Source organism: Watersipora subatra, chromosome 4 (assembly GCF_963576615.1).
Source record: "Watersipora subatra chromosome 4, tzWatSuba1.1, whole genome shotgun sequence".
Classification (NCBI taxonomy): Eukaryota; Metazoa; Bryozoa; class Gymnolaemata; order Cheilostomatida; family Watersiporidae; genus Watersipora; species Watersipora subatra.
This window is the reverse complement of record NC_088711.1, coordinates 5,656,738-5,678,218: the sequence shown is the minus strand read 5'-3', so window position 1 is coordinate 5,678,218 and position 21,481 is coordinate 5,656,738. Positions and strand designations below refer to the sequence as shown.

Here is a 21,481-nt window from a genome sequence, read left to right as displayed (position 1 = left end):
TGTTGGGGTAAACTGCACCAAGTGCAGTTGTAATCGACTATAGAAGGTGTGGCCATAATAGACTAGAGCATTTAAATTGAAACCGTGAGAATTTCTGCCTTTGATAAGAACTTTCTGGATTGCTCATTTGATGGAAGATTTAAATTTCTTATTTTGTAGAGATTCCAAACAGAGCCACTGCGTTGATATACTACAATGCTGTAATGCATGCGAGCATAACTACTGATATTCCGACATCATCTGGTGACGACTTTCACAGAGCAACAGTAGATGTCAAACCTGCCACTGGGTACAATTATTCGATGTCTCATACAGAACCCACAAAAGAAACAGCATCCGACACAACGTTTGTAAGTTCCACTACTAGTAAATCTGAAAGTGTAAGCATCTACAACTGATAATATTGTATATGAAGAATCCACCCATCTGTTAAACCAAGAAACAAGTAAAACCTGTGATTTTACAAAGGCCTTTTCAAATTCTCTTGAGTCTGACAATCCAAGATTAACTGTACTGAACAAAGCACATCCGAAAACTTCGAGGTCCACAACCAACTCTGAAAACAGTGTACGCGTATCAGATAAAGAGGCTGATGCTTGACCTAGTGTGCTTTCTCAATCACACATAATTATGCAAATCCAGACATCTACTGATCCGTATGAAGATCACACCACTAGTCCATTTAGAGGCACATTTTTCATTCATCAAGCTTCCACAATAGAAAAAATATCACCTCAAGTAACTACTTCGGAACAAGCCATTTTTGATTTATATCGTGTAACACCCACAACATCTCAGGAGGAGTCTGCAACTATCTCTGAGCGTTCCATATTTATGAATGATAAACCACAATAGACAGCAAGGATGCTGCCAGATATGAGTATTCCCCATCAGGAAATATTACGAAAACACAAATGTCTACCGGTCCATTTTCAGAACATGCCACTATTAGAAAGAGAAAACATTTCTGATCGATCACACCACCACGAAGTTGGAAGAAGGTACACCTACAGGTTCCAAGTTCAAACAAGTCACTTTTGAATTGAATCTTGTGACACCCACATCACCGGAACAATCTACAACTACTGTATATATGAACCTTCCACATCTATTAATCACATTCACTATCCAGATCAAAGCACTCTTCTGAAGAGTGATTTGTTTTTGATCCACCTGATCAAGTCGGATTTCCACACAGGCTACATCTGATTTTTGCTGCTCACCACCTTTAATACCTTGAAATGAGTCTACACCAATGTCTGGCCTTTAAAATGACCGCCAAAAAAATCAATACTCATTTTTATCTCATAACATCTGAAATGTCTTGAGAAGAACCAACAATTACCACTCAGCTTTCAACATTTATGGTTGATGAGAATCTCCTGGAAGTGCTACTGATGATATGCCTAGCGCCATTTTAAATTCAATGGTCATGAGGATGGCCCTAACAGATACCACTGAAAATGAGAATAGCTGTATCTGAACAATTAGTTTCTACAACAATCTTTTAGAGCAACTGAAAGACATATTTGATGCTATTTGAAAGCTATTAAGGCCTCGACCTCTACCTCTCGTTATCCCACAGCTATAGTTGATCAAACCAGAACATAAATCAAGGGTGGTGCCAGATGTGGCACCTGATTTAAACTAATAGACCTTATTGATCGCGTATATGAATAACTACTACTATAACCCTCATCAACTCACATTGTATACAAATGACCAGCTAGGGTCAAGGTTTTATCTGTCTGGTGCTGACTACTTATCTATTGCAGTTTTTTATAACCATAGTTGATAACATTTCGTATTTAAGCATCTATCAACATTTGTTTTCCCTTCACCATATCACGAAGAAGACAAATCAAAGTTTCAACATACTGGAATGAATTTTGCAAACTTCTTTTGTACTCGAACAATGTTCGAAAACATTAGACATATCAGTTATGGGTAAGGGAACACCACTACATTCCATGAGTTCTTCATTGCCATTAAATTCTTATCTTTTTATTTTTCCCAAAAACATACATTATATAACATTATAGATATAAGTTATGTTTTGTATACAATACAAAAAAACAGCTCAATTAAAGACAGAATGATTATGATATTATAATTATATAAACGACTTCCCCAAGATGACTCAGCACAAGGATGAGTTCTGACACATGATTCATTGTTATCACATGGAATTATAATGAGATATAACCTAAGTAGAAAAGACAAGCATAAATGAGTAAAGGTGTTGTCATGGTGCAACAACTTATTGGAATTGTTCACTTGAAACTCTTTCCCACTATGACTTTCAAATTTGATCACAAATAAATTCTATTTCAAGTATATTTAGTTTTACACTTTTTGGTAATGACCTTTAATGACCTAGCACTTTTTGCTCAAAATAACAAGCCAGCCAGGAATAATGTTCCTGCTGTACAGTTGAATACCCTATGGTCTCATTTTACATTTTAAAATCTAAATTTGATGATCGCAACTTCGTAAAATGTAGGTGGTGATTACTGAACGCTCGCTAAAGACACGCAGCACTCTTCTTGTAGCTGGTGATAACGCCGAATTGAATAGCATCATTCTTATCAAATCAAATAATCTGAGAAATTTCACAGACGACCAAAACAATGACTAGATTTATTGCAAATATTTATAGAAGCACCTAGTGTAGATGATGCCTGATAACTGTCATCTTCTACTGAGGATATGAAAACAAAACTAACCGCTACACTAGTAATGCTGACCATAGATAGCTGCGCAGTGACACATAACTGGGAAAGGTAAAAAATTATATGTGAGAGAGTTACCGGCCATAGAAAAATATATCGTGCCTTTGTATGTGGAAGACTAGCTAGTGTGACTGTTGGAAGTGAGTAGGAGATACTTGCTGAAAGCGGAATGTCTACCACTGAGAATTATCACCAGAATTTTCATCAAGAACTTGTAGGATCTGTTCGGATGGGATACTTGATATTGTATCAAGGGCTGGTGGCTGTAACTTGACAGAAAAACTTTTGTAGGCCTTGTTAAATATGAGCCGGAAAGATCCTAGTGTTCCGTCAAACCGGTTCTTTGTTACCTGCGTTTGCATAAACAACGTTTCGATATGTATGCGTGGAAAAAGGTGACATCTGTCAATTATGGACAGCAGCCCTGACTAAACCAATATGCTATACGAGTTTCACATGTTGTTTTTAAGCTCAATAGACATGGTGCGTTATAGTTCACTAACTGGAATGTAAATAGTTATGCATTAAAACAAAGACCACAAAATTTCAAATCAACGCCATTTCATGTGCACATAACTCTACCAGACACAATACAAGACGTCACAAATTAAAAGTCAGAATTAGAAAACAGCAGCACTAAAAACAGATAGATATGTAATCATTGAACAAATTCAAATGAATAAAGACAAACATCAAAAATCAGAAATGTGAGACAGGATGACTAGTCAGATAAATATGCCTATGCGCTGTAATATGAAATTAGTGTCCACTATATGATAATAGTGTCCACTATATGATAATAGTGTCCACCATATGATAATAGTGTCCACCATATGATAATAGTGTCCACCATATGATAATAGTGTCCGCTATATGATAATAGTGTCCACTATATGATAATAGTGTCCACTATATAATAACAGTGTCCACTATATGATAATAGCATCCACTATATCATAATAGTGTCCACTATATGATAATAGTGTCCACTATATGATAATAGTGTCCACTATATAATAATAGTGTCCACTATATGATAATAGTGTCCACTATATGATAATAGTGTCCACTATATAATAATAGTGTCCACTATATGATAATAGTGTCCACTATATAATAATAGTGTCCACTATATGATAATAGTGTCCACTATATGATAATAGTGATGGCACGAGGCTTGGTCAAAGATTGCTGGACTTGAATGATTGCTTGAAATATTATAAATGAAAAGCTCAAGTTAAGAATTGTTTGAAGTTGTGTTATGAAATGAAAAGCCTACTTTAAACATAAAAAAGTCAATAGTTGAAACAATTTTTACGCGTTGGAAGTGCTCAAGCAGTCTTAACACATGAAGCTAAAAGATTTTTTAAGAATGGTTTTTCAACTTGTTTCTACTCTGTGACTAATCTTCAAGCCTAGTTCAGCTCTAGGGTAACACTACAGTGTACCTAGTTTAGCTCTAGGGTAACACTACAGTGTACCTAGTTCAGCTCTAGGGTAACACTACAGTGTACCTAGTTTAGCTCTAGGGTAACACTACAGTGTACTTAGTTCAGCTCTAGGGTAACACTACAGTGTACCTAGTTCAGCTCTAGGGTAACACTACAGTGTACCTAGTTTAGCTCTAGGGTAACACTACAGTGTACCTAGTTTAGCTCTAGGGTAACACTACAGTGTACCTAGTTCAGCTCTAGGGTAACACTACAGTGTACCTAGTTCAGCTCTAGGGTAACACTACAGTGTACCTAGTTTAGCTCTAGGGTAACACTACAGTGTACCTAGTTCAACTCTAGGGTAACACTACAGTGTACCTAGTTCAGCTCTAGGGTAACACTACAGTGTACCTAGTTCAGCTCTAGGGTAACACTACAGTGTACCTAGTTTAGCTCTAGAGTAACACTACAGTGTACCTAGTTCAACTCTAGGGTAACACTACAGTGTACCTAGTTCAGCTCTAGGGTAACACTACAGTGTACCTAGTTCAACTCTAGGGTAACACTACAGTGTACCTAGTTCAACTCTAGGGTACGTTAAACAACTTCCAGCTGCCAGAAAGTTCAGCTATATCTTAATAAGACTGAAACGACAAGCAGAAACCAACCTGTAGGTATTTAGTGCATGCCGTGGAACCAGGAATACCATTGGTCTGAAGTATTATAATATTATCTGCTTCCTGTGCAGCCTTAGCACCACCAAATATAGAGTTTGTTGTAAGAGCCCCTCCATCTTCCTAAATGTGAATGATCAAAGGACACGCGCATAAATGACACACCGCTATATGAAACAAAAACAATGATTACAAATTTAATATCATTCAGAATAAGGTCTTTGGGTGAGATGGGAAACTTCAGGTTGAGGTACTTCAAGAACTGGCCATGTATATCAATGTCCCCAAAGTCTTTAGTACGACCTCTCAGCTGCCGGTATTGTAATTGTAATTCCTGCCTACAATTCCTCCTAATTTATGGGTGAATTTTTATCAGTGGGTTAGTGTGAAAATGAAAAGTGTTTTTCCATTATTGTGTAACAAGGTGACTTGAATGCCAGTAAGAAGGTGAAAACTTCTAATAGGAAAATATTTGAGACAGCATGGAAAACTCATCTTGCTGAAAATAAAATTTGATACCATTGTGCTGCACTGCTAAAGAGAAGTGCTGTGGGTAGCTGTGTGGCAGGTGTGACAGGTGAATAGCTCTAGGCAAGGGCAACAGGTGACTAATTGTACAATTATATTTGGAAAAGACTGATTGCTCTTAGTTACTGCTTCTCCAACATTGCATAGTCATTAGATGTAAGCAGTGATATTGCAACAGGAAGGTACACAAATATCATTCTAGAGCCTGATTAGTCACTGCTACTTTCCCTCCTTGTTGTTCAGTATTTGAAACATTTGGCAGCAGTAATTTGGCAGCAGTAATTTGGCAGAAGTAATTTATATGTTATTATGTATATTATATGTCATGAGAGTAAAAGATGATGGTTCACTTGAAGCAGACGACCAGACAGTCCCACACTTATTTATACATTTCTCACTCGTAGATGTTTTTAATAATAATAGTAAGTTTTTAGTCTGCTGGTCAAGTCCTTAATAATTTACAGTGAAGTCTATAAAAATCTTTAAAAACAAATTATATAAACTCATATGTTCTGCAAGAGAAACTGAGGTTCTTTCAATGACGAATTACAAGTAAATGAAAGCAGCCAATTTTAGTACAAAACATTTTACGCTGACAGGCCATAAAATTATTACATATAGAATGCTTTGGAGCAATATCTCTATATCTCATATGTTTCAATACACAATTTTGATAAAAGCTTGAAAAAAGCATGAGGTGGTGGTAAATTATATCGAACTCTGTAATTTATTGATTGACTGATTTGTCTGATGACTTTCTACACAACAAAACTTTGATCGTATCAGCAAGGAGTTTAAAAGACTTGAAATGCATAAAAATTTTTTATTTATTTATGAAAACGAAAAAGAAATTTAGTCAGAAAACATAAATTTGATAAACAAAACCTATTAAAAAATGTGCAGTTGCAGTCATCAAGCAAGAAGCATGTCAGGTGTTTTTGTTTCGGTTTACGTTGAGAGAATACGTACCACTCAAGGGTATGCATATGCTATTCTTAGACTCCTACTCAAGAAAACAATCAAAGCGACTATAAGAGAATGTAACTTACCTTACTATAAGAGCCTGGAACTTATCTTACTATAAGAGTCTGTAACTTACCTTACTATAAAAGTCTGCAACTTACCTTACTATAAGAGTCTGTAACTTACCTTACGAGGATGAATAACAAGCGTAACATGGCAGTTCATCTTCGTAGCAAACCTTCTAAATTCACTGATGATCTGGTCTTGCCGAACAAACCGATCGATACCGGAATCGAGGGATCCCATCATGAATTGAAGGTTATCGACTATCACATGACTTATGTCGTACAGGTACACAGCATGCGCCATCGTCTGTAACAACCGAACCAGACATGCTTTCTATGCAAACATCAGATCTTCATCTAATAAATGTACACAAAAGAGCAAACATGCTGGAAATGACTATATGACACGTGTTTACTAGCAGCTCAAATCAATAAGACTATATGACACATGTTTACTAGCAGCTCAAATCAATAAGACTATATGACACATGTTTACTAGCAGCTCAAATCAATAAGACTATATGACACGTGTTTACTAGCAGCTCAAATCAATAAGACTATATGACACGTGTTTACTAGCAGCTCAAATCAATAAGACTATATGACACGTGTTTACTAGCAGCTCATATCAATAAGACTATATGACACGTGTTTACTAGCCGCTCAAATCAATAAGACTATATGACTTGTGTTTACTAGCAGCTCATATCAATAAGACTATATGACACATGTTTACTAGCAGCTCATATCAATAAGACTATATGACACATGTTTACTAGCAGCTCAAATCAATAAGACTATATGATCTGTGTTTACTAGCTGCTCAAATCAATAAGACTATATGACATGTGTTTACTAGCAGCTCAAATCAATATGACTATATGATGCATGTTTACTAGTAGCTCAACTTATTTGCTTGCTAAAAGCGCATAGCCACCAATGTCTCTTGTTGACCAACCACAGCAATACATTTATCTAGAACATTCTGACTATAAAATTGTTCCATAAAGCTGAATATTTTTTCGTAATTGTAGTCATGTAGACGTTAAAACGGGATGATGTACCTAATACAATATTTTTATTTATAACCTGTGAGACATACATACACCTTTTACGTAAAGTTGTGACTTACATCCAAAACCTTTTTAATATCCTCGTGGCCGTGGTAGTTCATGTAGTACATGGAGAGAGATTCAAATTTGTCAGCCCATTTATCATAGTCCTCTATGTACTCAGACAAATCCTTTCTACAATCATAACATGGCTGCAGCCACACTATCTGGCACTTGCTGAGTGACCAGAAACCCTTATATTCTATTCATACAATGGCTCAATATAACAATGAATCTAGTTAGAGATGTCAGGGATCACCTCTTCCAACAATCAATAGTCCGTGTTCAAACTATCGACTACTTCTAGCCTAAACTCCAATGATAATATAATCTAAATATTTCTTAATGATGGAATGAGAATAGCAAATTTGTAAATATTCAGATCCTGGGAACTTACTTGGCATACTGCTGAACCATCAGTTTCATGAGGCGAACATTGTTAATCTCAAAACTGCCCCATAACGTGTTCACCTTAAAATAAAAATTAATCACCAATGTGAGTAAGTAAACAGGGAGTCTAAACTCAAAGCAAGATAATCGATGAAAGAGCAAATTACGAGAGAAAGGGCTAATGAGTCCGACTGAGATGGTTGTGGAAACTGAGGCTATCTCTGCATATTTCTACGGTGGCCACAATTTAATCTCAGAGTACTTGACTATCAATTAAGCTTGTCTAGATATACAGACTGACACATCTCATAAAGTATGACATAAAGTATGAAATTATAAAGGGAAAGAAATGGAGTTACTAAAAGATGATTGCTATCTGTTAATGAGGAATGGCCAGCTGACAGAAAGAGAGAAGAGAGTGTGAGAGAAAGAGAGTGATAGCGAGAGAGTGTGTGAGAGAGTGTGTGAGAGACAGTGTGAGAGAGTGTGAGTGAGAGATTGTGAGAGAGAGTGAGAGAGAGAGTGAGATTGTGTGAGAGAGAGAGTGTGTGAGAAAGAGAGTGTGTGAGAGAGAGATTGTGCGAGAGAGGGAGGTGTGAGAGAGAGAGTGTGAGAGAATGTGTGAAAGAGAATGTGAGAGAAAGTGTGTGAGAGTGTGAGAGAGTGTGTGAGAGACAGTGTGAGTGAGAGATTGTGTGAGATAGTGAGAGAGAGAGATTGTGAGAGAGAGTGTGTGAGAAAGAGAGATTGTGTGAGAGAGGGAGGTGTGTGAGAGAGAGAGTGTGAGAGAGGGAGGTGTGTGAGAGAGAGAGAGTGTGAGAGAGAGTGTGTGTGAGAGAGAGTGTGAGAGAGAGAGCGTGTGAGAGTGTGAGAAAGAGCGTGTGAGAGAGTGTGAGAGAGAGATGGTGTGAGAGATTGTGTGAGTGTGTGTGTGAGAGAGTGTGTGAGAGAGAGTGTGTGAGAGAGAAAGTGTGTGAGAGAGAATGTGAGAGAGAGTGTGTAAGAGAAAATGTGAGAGAGTGTCTGAGAGAGAGAGTCTGTGTGTGAGAGAGAGAGTGTGTGTGAGAGAGAGGGGAGGTAGGGAGGGAGAGGTAGGAGGGAGAGGTAGACAGGGGAGGTAGGGAGGGGAGGTAGGGAAGGAGAGAGGGCAACTCACCCCACTGGTGCACAGATCCAAAGAATAATCACTAAGGAAGGTGGTCTTGCCTGATCCAGTGCCTCCAGTAAATACTGTCAGCTCCCCCCTTCTGTGTCCTTTTAGAATTGTATTCAGTTTAGGAAAGTTCTTCCACTGAAACAGAGTGACAGACTCAAAATCGCCATTATATCCACATGACATCACACAAAACTCTAAACATCAAGTAGATACACCACAAACAGAATGGCTAAATGGTTTAAACACCTCTGAGCAGGTCAGTACAAATTCCTTTTATAAAATGAGCTACAAATTAACACTGCATCAACCATGTTCAATTCTATACAGAAGGGTCAGGTACTGGAAGGACTAAAGTGATCCAGTTAGTTGAGGTGTAATAATGTTCTGTCTATGGCATGAGACAATCGACACCCACAAAACATTGAGATATAACACTGTCCTATAGATGTTACCATAGGGTTATACACAATATCACACACCATATGATACTAAATGATAAACTCTAGCCTTTGAACTGTAAATTGAAATATTTTTCAATAGAATAATTATTGCAACTCTTAAGGTTAAATTAATACGATGTTAGCAGTAACAATAAAGTCCAGAGAATAACTTTGAATGTTAGCAAATACTGCAAGGTGGTTAATAATAGATAAAGTTCAGCATACGCAGGTTCTTTTATTCATACTTAGAAGAAACCAATGAGCTTACCTGCACGCCAGCGACATTGTCAGCGAATGCAAGTTCATGCTTTACATCATCTCTATGGTTGGAAAAAGTGATGACATGCTCATGCACAAGGGAGAGGCTACGGTCTAGGATCTTTTTCAAGTTCTTTTCCTGTCGCAGGGCCTTGAGGGCACTCGGTGAGTCTGTCTCTGGCCTGCAATATCATAATTAGGAGTACAGTCTATATCTACCTCTCTTTATTATTAGTTATTGATTGCGCGATGAATAAGCAATCAACTCAACAAAATTTACGGCAGCTGTGTGAGTGATATGAAACAGGCTTATATTCCAACCTAAATACTGCATATTTCAGCGTTTACGACAAGCTTTAAAGTAAAAAAACATCCTTAAACATTTGGGGGACTTCTTATACAACTGATAAAAAAGTCAAACCTTGAACTCTGTGTGCAGATTTTTCATTTTGCATGAAAAAATCAATATTATTAGTTGTAAATAAAAATAGTTGATTACATAAACCTTTATTTCTCAATAGAAGTAAATATTACAGTACGGTTGAACTCCGGGATACGGTGGCCCTAAGAATCCGTCGTTTAAGGTTATGACGTGGAATACAATGTTTTTCCGGCCTCTGATTAAAGTATTTTCCCTGCCTTACAGCGAGCCCAAAATTACTAAGGTGGCGACACATTATTGGCTGAAATCCTAACACAAAGCCTGAGAGCAGTGTGTGACGATATCCATTGTTTACAGCGAGCCAAGTGAAGAATCAGTGGAAGGTTACATCATTTTTACCTTGTGTAAGTGTTTACGATATCCTATGTAGGTTTTTCAGTATCTAAGCGTTCTAGAATTATTGTGAAAAAATGTGAACACAACAATTTAGCAGTCGTCTAATACATACAATCGATATATAGTAAATTTATAAATATTTGCTCGAATTTTGTACTTTGTCTTATCTGACGGTCGCCTTATACGCCGAAATATACAGTAATGAAATTGTAATTACAGACTCTAACACGACTTATGTACCTAGCCAGAGTTCCACCGTTATGCAGCGGCAAACATGAGCGATCACTCAAATGTAAACTTTTAAAAATTCATTGAATTAATATTTAAGAAATAGTGAAGTTGTGTAGAAGGACTACCATTAATATCCAAACAATTATGATACAAGCCCAGCTAGTCTATGTTGGGGAGTTTTAGGTTACTGACTAACAGTCAGCTGATAGGCAAGTAAATGTTAGTATAAGCGAGCGTAGGGCTAGTCATACACTTGGGATAATAACCTCAGTAAGTTGAAACTAGGAAAGTTGTCTTTGAAAACTCAGTAAAAGACTTACTGAAAATTAAAAAAGTGGTTGCGATTATAAAGAATAGAACAGAACTATATTAGGACTGAGTGATGTTAATAACACGAACAGACAAGCTCTCTCTCTTGTGCTGTAGTACTTCACTGTAGGTGGCATGATGGTCCTCAGAGATAATACAGTGGGCTGGCAGATAGCCAAGTTCTGGTTCGACGCTGTTGGAGTGCCTTTCAGGCAGACTGTCTTTCACTAGTGTTATACGCTACGAATTTTGGTTGTACTTTTCATCTTCGTAGCATGCAAATGGTTTAAAACGCTGAATCTTTAATTTTTCAAAGCGATTCAAACTTCCGTTTCAAAGGGGGTTTTTGTGAAAACATCGTATCAACAACGAAGTACTGCATATGATGTAAACGTCAATATTCGTATTATTGCATAAGTCTGTGCGATCGGAGGTTGGATTTTCATCGTCTTCATTAGTGATGTCCTTACAGCATCTCTACGCAGCTCTTTTTTAATGCACATGTTTTAAAAATATTATCTCCAAAATAAAAAACGTCAACTCCGAACTTGAAAAAAAAATTTCCTACTCGCTTTGACATTTGGCCTTAGACACATTTTAGGAGTGTCAGCTGTGATATAAAACATGCGCTCCGTTGTAAATAAAAGCGCAACAGACTAATATAAAAAACGCGGATTTGTGCGACAATGCCTTCGTAGCATGTGAACTCATCAGCTACGAACAATTGGGAGTTGTGCGACCACTTCTATGTGTCATTTAAATACATCCTCCTCATTCCTACGATTAAAACCACAACTTCGAAGCTCAAAAATTCGTAGCCTGTAACACTAGTGATTAGTCTAGCTCCAAGGCTATCCACCCGACCCTTTCATTTCTTTATAGTAACCAAATGCCTTAGTTCCGACTACTAGATAGTAGAGGTGAAAATATGCAAGCGAAAAAAGATTAACTTTCCTGAGCAGTGACACGCAAACTAGAAACTAATGAAAGTATTATAGGTATTTGGTGCAATCGGTGACATAATCCCAGATCGAAACATCACGGTCTATGCAAAGTTCCCAATGACACTAGATTACAATGGCTCCCGTGTCAACTAACCTAAAAGTGAAAATCGGAATCATACACCAGATTTTGACTGGTATGTCAAACTATTGAACATACCTCACAACAAACGTCCGTTTCATACCCAGCTTGCCAGCAAATGTTTTTGCATTTTCAAAGGCCTGCACAGTGTTGTCAAACCAAAGGGTGATCTTGTTAAAGCTCTCCAAGAAGGGTAAAGCCTGCAATGAGTACAGGTTGTGTTGCTACTCATCGTTGACAAGACTGTATGGTAGAAACATGAAAGTATATGGAACCAAAATCATGACCTGAATGCTGAGGTGTGACAGAGATACAGACATGAACAGTGGCATGAGGGGAGATACAGACATGAACAGTGGCATGCGGGGAGATACAGACATGAACAGTGGCATGAGGGGAGATACAGACATGAACAGTGGCATGAGGGGAGATACAGACATGAACAGTGGCATGAGGGGAGATACAGACATGAACAGTGACATGAGGGGAGATACAGACATGAACAGTGGCATGAGGGGAGATACAGACATGAACAGTGGCATGAGGGGAGATACAGACATGAACAGTGGCAGGAGGGGAGATACAGACATGAACAGTGGCATGAGGGGAGATACAGACATGAACAGTGGCACGAGGGGAGAAACATGGTGTCAAATACTAATAACAATATTACCAATAAAAATCTTTTGTTGATATGATGAAAGTATTGCTGATATAATATTACTTTACAGCTGTAGATATTAGTTTTATTATATTATTTTATTACAGCTGTAGATAATATTTTATTTGTAATAGTGTGCTATATCACCATCACAAATAAAATAATATCTACAGCTGAATCTATTCAGGCTGCTTAAACATATATGGAGAGAGGAAGCTGACATTCAGCATACACCCAAAACTACACCTACAGCGGTGTCACGAGATGTACTGTTGACTATTATAGCTGTACTCTACTTCATACCGCGTCAACTTGAGCTGACCTTGAGCTAGCCAAGGACAAATAAACATGGGAAGCAGACTCAGCTAGTAGGGCAGGAGGAGGGCACTAGGTAGTACATGGAGACAGTAGGTAGTACATATATATAGTAATACTATGTGTCATGTCACCATGCACATTTTAGCTACACACATTTTACGCTCAAGCAAAGGAGCAACAAATCGAGGGAACAAATTTTCACAAACAGTGGTAAGAGTGGAGCAAGCACCTGCTGAGGTAGAGTAGAGGAACCTCGAGGTAAAGCAATGGCAGCCATGCCAGTCGCTTGATACACAGCCATTGCGTCTGCTTCACTAGATGTCAGCACGACTGATTTCCTGTTTTTTGCCAAATTCCACCCAAACAGTCCGACATAGTGGTGCCTAGAAACAAACACTCAATATTTTAACAAAACTATTTGTAACTTGGCTTTAAAAATAAAGTTGAAATACTTTGGAGAAAAACTGGCAAACTTTAGATTTCCAGCCAAACCTTAAGTTTTTAACTAGAGGTCAAACATTGAGTTAAGATTTTTGTTTTAGATGCTATAAAAATTTGCAATTCGAACCCGAGAGGGCCAAAAAATCTGGCAAGGCGGTTTGGTTGAAAACTGTCGCTCTCTAGATATTTTCAGTGTTGACATGTTATATGCAGACTGTCGCTCTCTAGATATCTTCAGTGTTGACGTGTTATATGCAGACTGTCGCTCTCTAGATATCTTCAGTGTTGACGTGTTATATGCAGACTGTCGCTCTCTAGATATCTTCAGTGTTGACGTGTTATATGCAGACTGTCGCTCTCTAGATATCTTCAGTGTTGACGTGTTATATGCAGACTGTCGCTCTCTAGATATCTTCAGTGTTGACGTGTTATATGCAGACTGTCGCTCTCTAGATATCTTCAGTGTTGACGTGTTATATGCAGATATGTTTGTTGGACTTTACAAAATAGTGTCTGTATTTTGTATATAAAAGTGTAAAAATCTGCTACTCCGCTAATCAAGTGTTTGAGAAATTAAATGTATTTTATATATTCCCTGTTATCTTAATCCACAGTTTAGGGTGCAAGATATTATAAAAATACTTAATTAAAAAGGTCTTTTTAGCCTTGCAATACAGTAGCATTATTTACATTATTGGTAATAAAAATTTCAATATATCATTTTTCTAACAGATGACGATTCGTTGTCGAAAACCATGGACGGACTGCACCAGTGTTTCTAACGCAAGACTAAACTTAGCTATAAGCTTGGCAGCAACTGATCAGCAGCTATAAGCTTGGCAGCAACTGATCAGCAGCTATAAGGATAGCAACTGATCAGCAGCTTCAAGGATAGCAACTGATCAGCAGCTATAAGGATAGCAACTGATCAGCAGCTTCAAGGATAGCAACTGATCAGCAGCTTCAAGGATAGCAACTGATCAGCAGCTATAAGGATAGCAACTGATCAGCAGCTATAAGGATAGCAACTGATCAGCAGCTATAAGGATAGCAACTGATCAGCAGCTATAAGGATAGCAACTGATTAACAGCTATATGGATAGCAACTGATCAACAGCTATAAGGATAGCAACTGATCAGCAGCTATAATGATAGCAACTGATCAGCAGCTTCAAGGATAGCAACTGATCAGCAGCTATAAGGATAGCAACTGATCAGCAGCTATAAGGATAGCAACTGATCAGCAGCTTCAAGGATAGCAACTGATCAGCAGCTATAAGGATAGCAACTGATCAGCAGCTATAAGGATAACAACTGATCAGCAGCTATAAGGATAGCAACTGATCAGCAGCTATAAGGATAACAACTGATTAACAGCTATAAGGATAGCAACTGATCAACAGATATAAGGATAGCAACTGATCCTTTCCAGTTGCTATAAACTCTAGAGTGAAGTTATATACACCAAAGATTTTGTTATAACAGAAGTAAACAATTTTCAAACTAAAGCAAAAAATTGAATATATATACAGTGGACCCCCGCCATGAGTCATTAATTTGGTCCGGTTTTGGCATTGTAAAGCACAAATGTTGAATAGAGGGGTATAGAAACCCACAGGAATTATTTAATGAAAACACATTTGTTAAAACGCATCAAAATTTTATATAGGTTAATATTTTCCTACATACTTAACATATTAAAAGTCAATAACAAAATAGTATATTAACTTTAGTACCTATAGTTACCTACAGTAACTTTAGTTTTTAGCGTATTTAGTGGTTATGATCTGCAATGAAATGTAACATTACAATGTACTATGTGAAGTACGCACCGTATGGAGCTCTTCGAGGCAGAAATATAACATAAACTTTGAATTTAACTTACTTACGTAAGTTAGCTTCGCACTTGAAGCTAAGTTTTAGTACGTATTTTAATAAATTAAACTGTAATTTTGTGATGGTCTCAATCTTGATTACCTGTTTCCGGTTTCATTTTCAGTACAACTTAAAACGAATAATGCTGAGCTGAGAGAGCAAGCATCGTATCTCATTCAGGCATTGTGAGCGGGATTTGAACAAATAGCGTATCAGCATCTTCGTTATTTCGAGGTATTCAGCACACCGACTGCCAAAATTGAATTTTGATATACATTTTTGTTGATGGGATGTCATATGGCGAAAAAAATGCCGTATGGAGAACGAATGCCGCAAGAACATCGTGTTCCACATCGTAAGGCGAAAAAACTGTAAAACAGGTATGTCGTAACCCAGGGGTGCACCGTAGTTACAAAAAATTGTCAAACGAACAACAATCGTCTGATACATCCATTATAAGCACACTTCCGAAATAAATCATTAAACTGTAAATTAAACATAAATGACATACTATCAACTAGATGTAGATAACATATAGTAGAATCAACATGCATGGCATGCGATAAATTAGAAAAAGATGTCATAGTATAGATTAGACATACATTAGGTAGCACAATATAGATGATACAGGATGTCATTGTATAACTTAGACATAGGTAGCATACTTTAGATTAAACATGGACAACTTACTAACCTGGGAAATGTTGTGCTTTTTACTCCTTTCCCTTTGACCTCAACCACTTTTGCGTATTGTTGAGTCATATCAATGTCACAACAAGGGAAGACAACTCCAGTCTTATTAGGTAAAATATTAACTTTGTAATCCTGCAGTGTCTTAGGATGAATTCCTTTCATTCCCAATAGCTAACAATAAAATAAAAATCAGGTCGCAGAGTTTCAAATAGAAAGAAGCTTCCATGAAGAAAATGAAGCTCATTAAAAAATGAACTTGAGGTGACCTTACCAGCAGCATTTGTCTAGGAAGGATAGGAATGTTTCAAAATTCCTTAATACAAACTGTGTGGGGATTCAACTGTTCAAAGGAAAAATCCTATCATAGCAGAAACTTTACTTAGAGAGTAGATACCATCCAAGGCATATCATCATTGATTGTGGTATTCATAACAATATTCTATGATGAGATGAGCTGAAGAGTTGCAGCCCTTACCTCGATGAGAATCAGCATTTCATTCTCAGGCAAGTTTGCAGGTTGGCATGATGCCAATAAATCTGTAACATTTTTGGACTCATCCGCATCTGTTTGCGCTTCTTTCAAGCTCTTAAAACATGCTCTAAACACAAAGGTGTGACTAACATTAACAGGCGTCCAGAGAGTAACCCAGAGTTACCAAGTAACGTATTATGATGAACAATGCTCCCATTCACAAGTTATACATGTAGATGTACCGAAGCCAAGGAAACTAAATGGATAAGATAGTATTTTAAAATAAGGCTAATGACAGTTACTGATAATAACAGAGTTGGGAGCTAACAAGATAACTTAATTCAGCTACTTCATGCCAGGAATCAGTATCACTGTATACAAAGTTATACATAAGTGATCTTCATAGTTTAAATATTGGCGAACAATGATGCAGTTTTGTTTAACATTTTGCATTGGTCATGTTCTTCTAGTACTTTTGCCTCAAAGGTTAAGACCACATGAAATAGCAGAAATATACATGATTGGCATCTCTTAATCACTGACAACTAACAATTAAATAATTAATAGAAATATTATTTGCTAATTTATTGATAGCTACATAATAACATGTTGGTAACGTTTTTCTTGTTGCGGATTTAATGTATTGCATCTCTACTGTATGAATATCCTTCACAGATCTAAACACAGGTAGAAGAAATGTTATAGCTTTCTGAAAATGCATGCTTTGATAACTAAGAATGGAGCGACTGAAGGACATATCACATCTAAACCATAAGAAACATACATATGCATCACACACGTGACATTAATAAGCAACAGGTACAAATACAATACACGTCCTTTATAACCAGGATACAAATACCACACATGCCATATATAGAGAGGATACATGTTCCGTAAAAGTCAAACACATACAGTATAGAAGTTCAGTACATACGGGGTTCTTCGTTGTTTCTCCGGCTGGCAGCTGCAGAGCATTGTAATATTATCTCTTATTCGCTCCCAAGGCCCAGAGTTCTTACAGCTCAGGCAAAGGAAATAGCCTTCAAATACAAGTAGGAAGAACAGTATTAGGTAACGTCACTATATATTTCACAAGTAAAAACAGCTACCTTCTTTTTGTGTTGCATCAAAAAGCATTAAATGAGCAATTTTAACGCAAAAAAGTTGATAGTATATCACCTGTTGTACTATTTATATATAATTGGTTGACTTTATCAAGCCTTGAGGTTGTCCCCATAAATCGGGGACATGTTGTCCTCAAACATGCATGACCGGTTTTGAACTCTATTCCATGCTTTTGGAGGTGCTGTGTGATGTCTGTAGAGGAAACTGGGTCTGATTCTGACACTTTAATACCATCCTTAACTCCTCGAGCAAACTTTAAGTTAATAAGCGACCAATCAGATACTTGTGGGAGTCTGCGAAGGTCACTGAGGCACCTCGTGAACATGTCAGAAGATTATCATAGCTTGAGAGAAACGGCTGTAAGGAAATATTCAAGCCCAATTATTTCAAGTCGAACAGAAATTTGGAGGAGTATTGAAGGAGTATTGATAAGAGGAGTAGTATTGATGACACAATTGTTCAAAAAGAATAACTTGCATTCCACACCATATTCAAAATATGGTTAATTGCTCATTAAGACAAGCTTAAGACTGTGAAAAGTCTTAGTAGAACCTAAATGTTTAAGTAATTAGGTTCAACTGTTTGTGAAGTAAAGTAAGTGATCAAGTAAATTGATCGAGAAACATAGACTTATTAACTGTACTTTTAACTATAAAGTATAGTTAATAGGTCTATGCCGAGCAATGAGGCAATCCATTGTGCAATGCTATAAATAACTCAAAAATCGACCTTTTAGTAAATGTTGTTCATTAAACTGTGATTCTGCAGCTATCAAATGAAACATTGAGTAACCCACTGCCGAGTTATTTTAGCCTCTATTCACTGAAATGACATGAATAGGTGCGCGAATGCTGAGAAGGATTTGAGATGGTTTCAAAGTCTTGAAAGTGTGATTGTATCTGATTTAGCATTCCTTTCAGTATACCGGATTAAATGATTTTGTTCAGAATAAGGTTGCTGCTCTGATTTAAAACAGTAGGTGATGAGTGAACCTTTTACTACAGACCTTATACATGTATTGCAAAAACTCTAACTTGACCTGGTTAAAATCATTGACACCCTCCAACATCTCATTTGTCAAATGCCCCTCACTTAGTAGCTGTATATTCAACTTTGATAGATGACTTGTTATATTCACAGAAAAAAGGAAGGCCATTGAAGCATTCATTCTTCCAATTCGCTGTAATGAAGTTTGGCTTTTGCATGAATGTTTAGATTTACTCTAGTAAGGCCATTGTACTAAATCATTGTCACTCCACTGCAGAGATTACCCAATGCACTGCACTATAAAGAGTAAAATGGCAAACTTACAGTAAGCTGAGGATAATGTAGAAAGGTTTAGCGGTTAAAATCATGAAAGTTGACAATTGAGACAACAACTTTTATAACACCATTTAGTGGTTTTACACTACCGGCACTAAACAAACGTTTTTGGTGAATAGATTATAAAATTGTCAGCAGTTGTTTCATCAACACGGGTAGTCTTTTATCGGTAGTGCAAAGTCAGTCTGATTGTCTTTCATAGCAGGACATCTTATGTAGAAACATTAATTAAAAAAGAGCTACTTTTTACCAGTTGCAAAACTTTTTAAAATAAGGCTTTTACACCAGTTGCGATTTTCCAATTACTGAAAGCTCAAAATCCCTTTGTAATGTTGAAATCATCCACACAATATCCCGATAAACTAAGTTGCATCTGCGGGATTTTCATTTTGGTTCAAAAACAAGCTATATTGAGTGAATTGTTTGTTTTGATAGCGAAGCTTTCTATCTTTCTATCACAGTCTGAGCGACAGTCTGAGCGACAGTCTGAGCGACAGTCTGAGCGACAGTCTGAGCGACAGTCTGAGCGACAGTCTGAGCGACAGTCTGAGCGACAGTCTGAGCGACAGTCTGAGCGACAGTCTGAGCGACAGTCTGAGCGACAGTCTGAGCGACAGTGCTACCGAAAAAGAATACTACTTGCTTATCTGAGCAAACAGTTGTAAAGCTTCCAGATTATTTGGACCATCAGAAACAGGCTTCTGGTGGTTAACAATGTTACTTAATATTTGCAGACTGATCTGAAACTGCCGGTGATGAAGATTCTCTTTAATCTTTTGCAATTTGTAAATTTAGCATTTTCTGTTTAGAGATAATATTAACTGCATTTCTTATTTGAACAAAAAAATTAGTAATATTCAGATAGAGTTATTACTACACATTCATATCTTAACTCTAACATGCAAGCCTAATCTCTGAAAGCTCATGAAATTACAAGAGTAATAAGTGCTTGACATAATAACATAATTCTATAAAATCAACATAAATTTAGCAATACCTCACAGACTAAATTGTAACTGAAATATACATGCAATAATCGGTTTAATTATAACAACCAAAACAATGTTCAACGAGAAGAACAATACATATATAATTCTCAAACAACCAAATTATTACATATTATTCATTACTTTAAATAGACACCAGCTAAGTGTTAGGACTTCCAAATGAACTACTTATATTTTTTTTACAACATTTGAATATTCTTTTGCACAACAAAGACAAGACAGCATTGCCTTCATCAAAATCATATTTTTAGTATCCAACTTTCGTTTTACTCTTGCTTCTGACTTGCTGACAATTAGAATTAAAAATTGATGGTATTGAATACACTGATATAGCCTGCGCACTAAAACATAGTTGCATGTGTCAGCGGGTATAGGCTATGTTACTAAGCTTATTTTTGGTATTAGTTCATTATTGGAATTACAAGCTATGTTAGTAAGAATTGTGTAATAATGACAAATAAGGTAATAGTAAATTTTTAAACTTTCTTTTATTTTTTTTAATTTTAAATTTAAAAAACTCTAACATAGTTTGTTGTGACAACAAAAATTTCTTTGTGAAAGCAGGTAAGATAAAGAAGAATTGCGATCTCAGCCATAGGTAGGGAAGCCGTATTTTTGCCAATAAATATCCACACACATAATCACTTTATAATTGAATTTTGACTACCAACTTTTATATGAAAATCGTCGTTAGAAATTTCAGTCAGCTTGAGATATGATATCGAATTACAGGTATCGTCAAAAGTTTATCTTCAAATCAATTTTTACTCCGTGGTTTCATTTGTTGCAGTGATTTATTTTTATCTATTGAGTATTTTACTACGCCAGCAGTAACTGTTATTGCCATTGGTCAAGCAACTAAAAAGTATACCGTACTTAGCTTTTGAATAACTTTTCTTTGAACAGACTTCAGTGAATTCAGTGAATCTAAAATGAACCACTTTGTTGCTGCAGATACTGCTTTCCGCTTTGCACATACTTCAAGGATGCACACTGTGTTGGCACGAACACAAAAAAGAAAGGAGTTTATTTCTTTGGGAGAGAGGAACTTCCACACCATTAATAATATAAATCTTAAAAGAAGCCCCTATTTTTGAGATAGGCTGATTCACTGTTTAAGATTGCTCCTCTCTCATCTCACGAATAATTTGAGGTGGAAACTGGTGGTGTAGCTCTTTGTGTGCAGCTAAAGAAATCCATTCTTAGCGCCTGTTATGGGTATCATTGTGGCATGTCTCAGTATCAAGTAGTCTCATAATATGTGCTATGTTATGTAGCTGGCCAGTACATGTGCTGTAAAGTTGATGTCTTGGTTTAATCTAAACAATGCTATTCATCATCACTGATAATAGTCGCGTTGTACTCTGTCGTTTGTGTAGTTTTAATTACTAACGATCGTATGATAAACTAT

General features: G+C 36.8%; 1 protein-coding gene across 1 annotated transcript; it reads right to left on the bottom strand.

The window, feature by feature from the left end:
• Window positions 1–1,599: 1,599 nt before the first annotated feature.
• LOC137394459 (twinkle mtDNA helicase-like) lies at window positions 1,600–18,088 on the bottom strand. The gene is made up of 13 exons (XM_068081182.1): window positions 17,795–18,088; window positions 17,550–17,655; window positions 16,616–16,739; window positions 16,142–16,311; window positions 13,361–13,514; window positions 12,231–12,352; window positions 9,762–9,933; window positions 9,054–9,188; window positions 7,905–7,978; window positions 7,528–7,642; window positions 6,517–6,702; window positions 4,834–4,962; window positions 1,600–3,082 (listed from the first exon to the last, which is right to left on the bottom strand). The coding sequence occupies exons 1-13, from the start codon at window positions 18,063–18,065 to the stop codon at window positions 2,906–2,908; spliced, it is 1,935 nt and encodes a 644-aa protein (XP_067937283.1). The 5' UTR covers window positions 18,066–18,088; the 3' UTR covers window positions 1,600–2,905.
• Window positions 18,089–21,481: the final 3,393 nt, after the last annotated feature.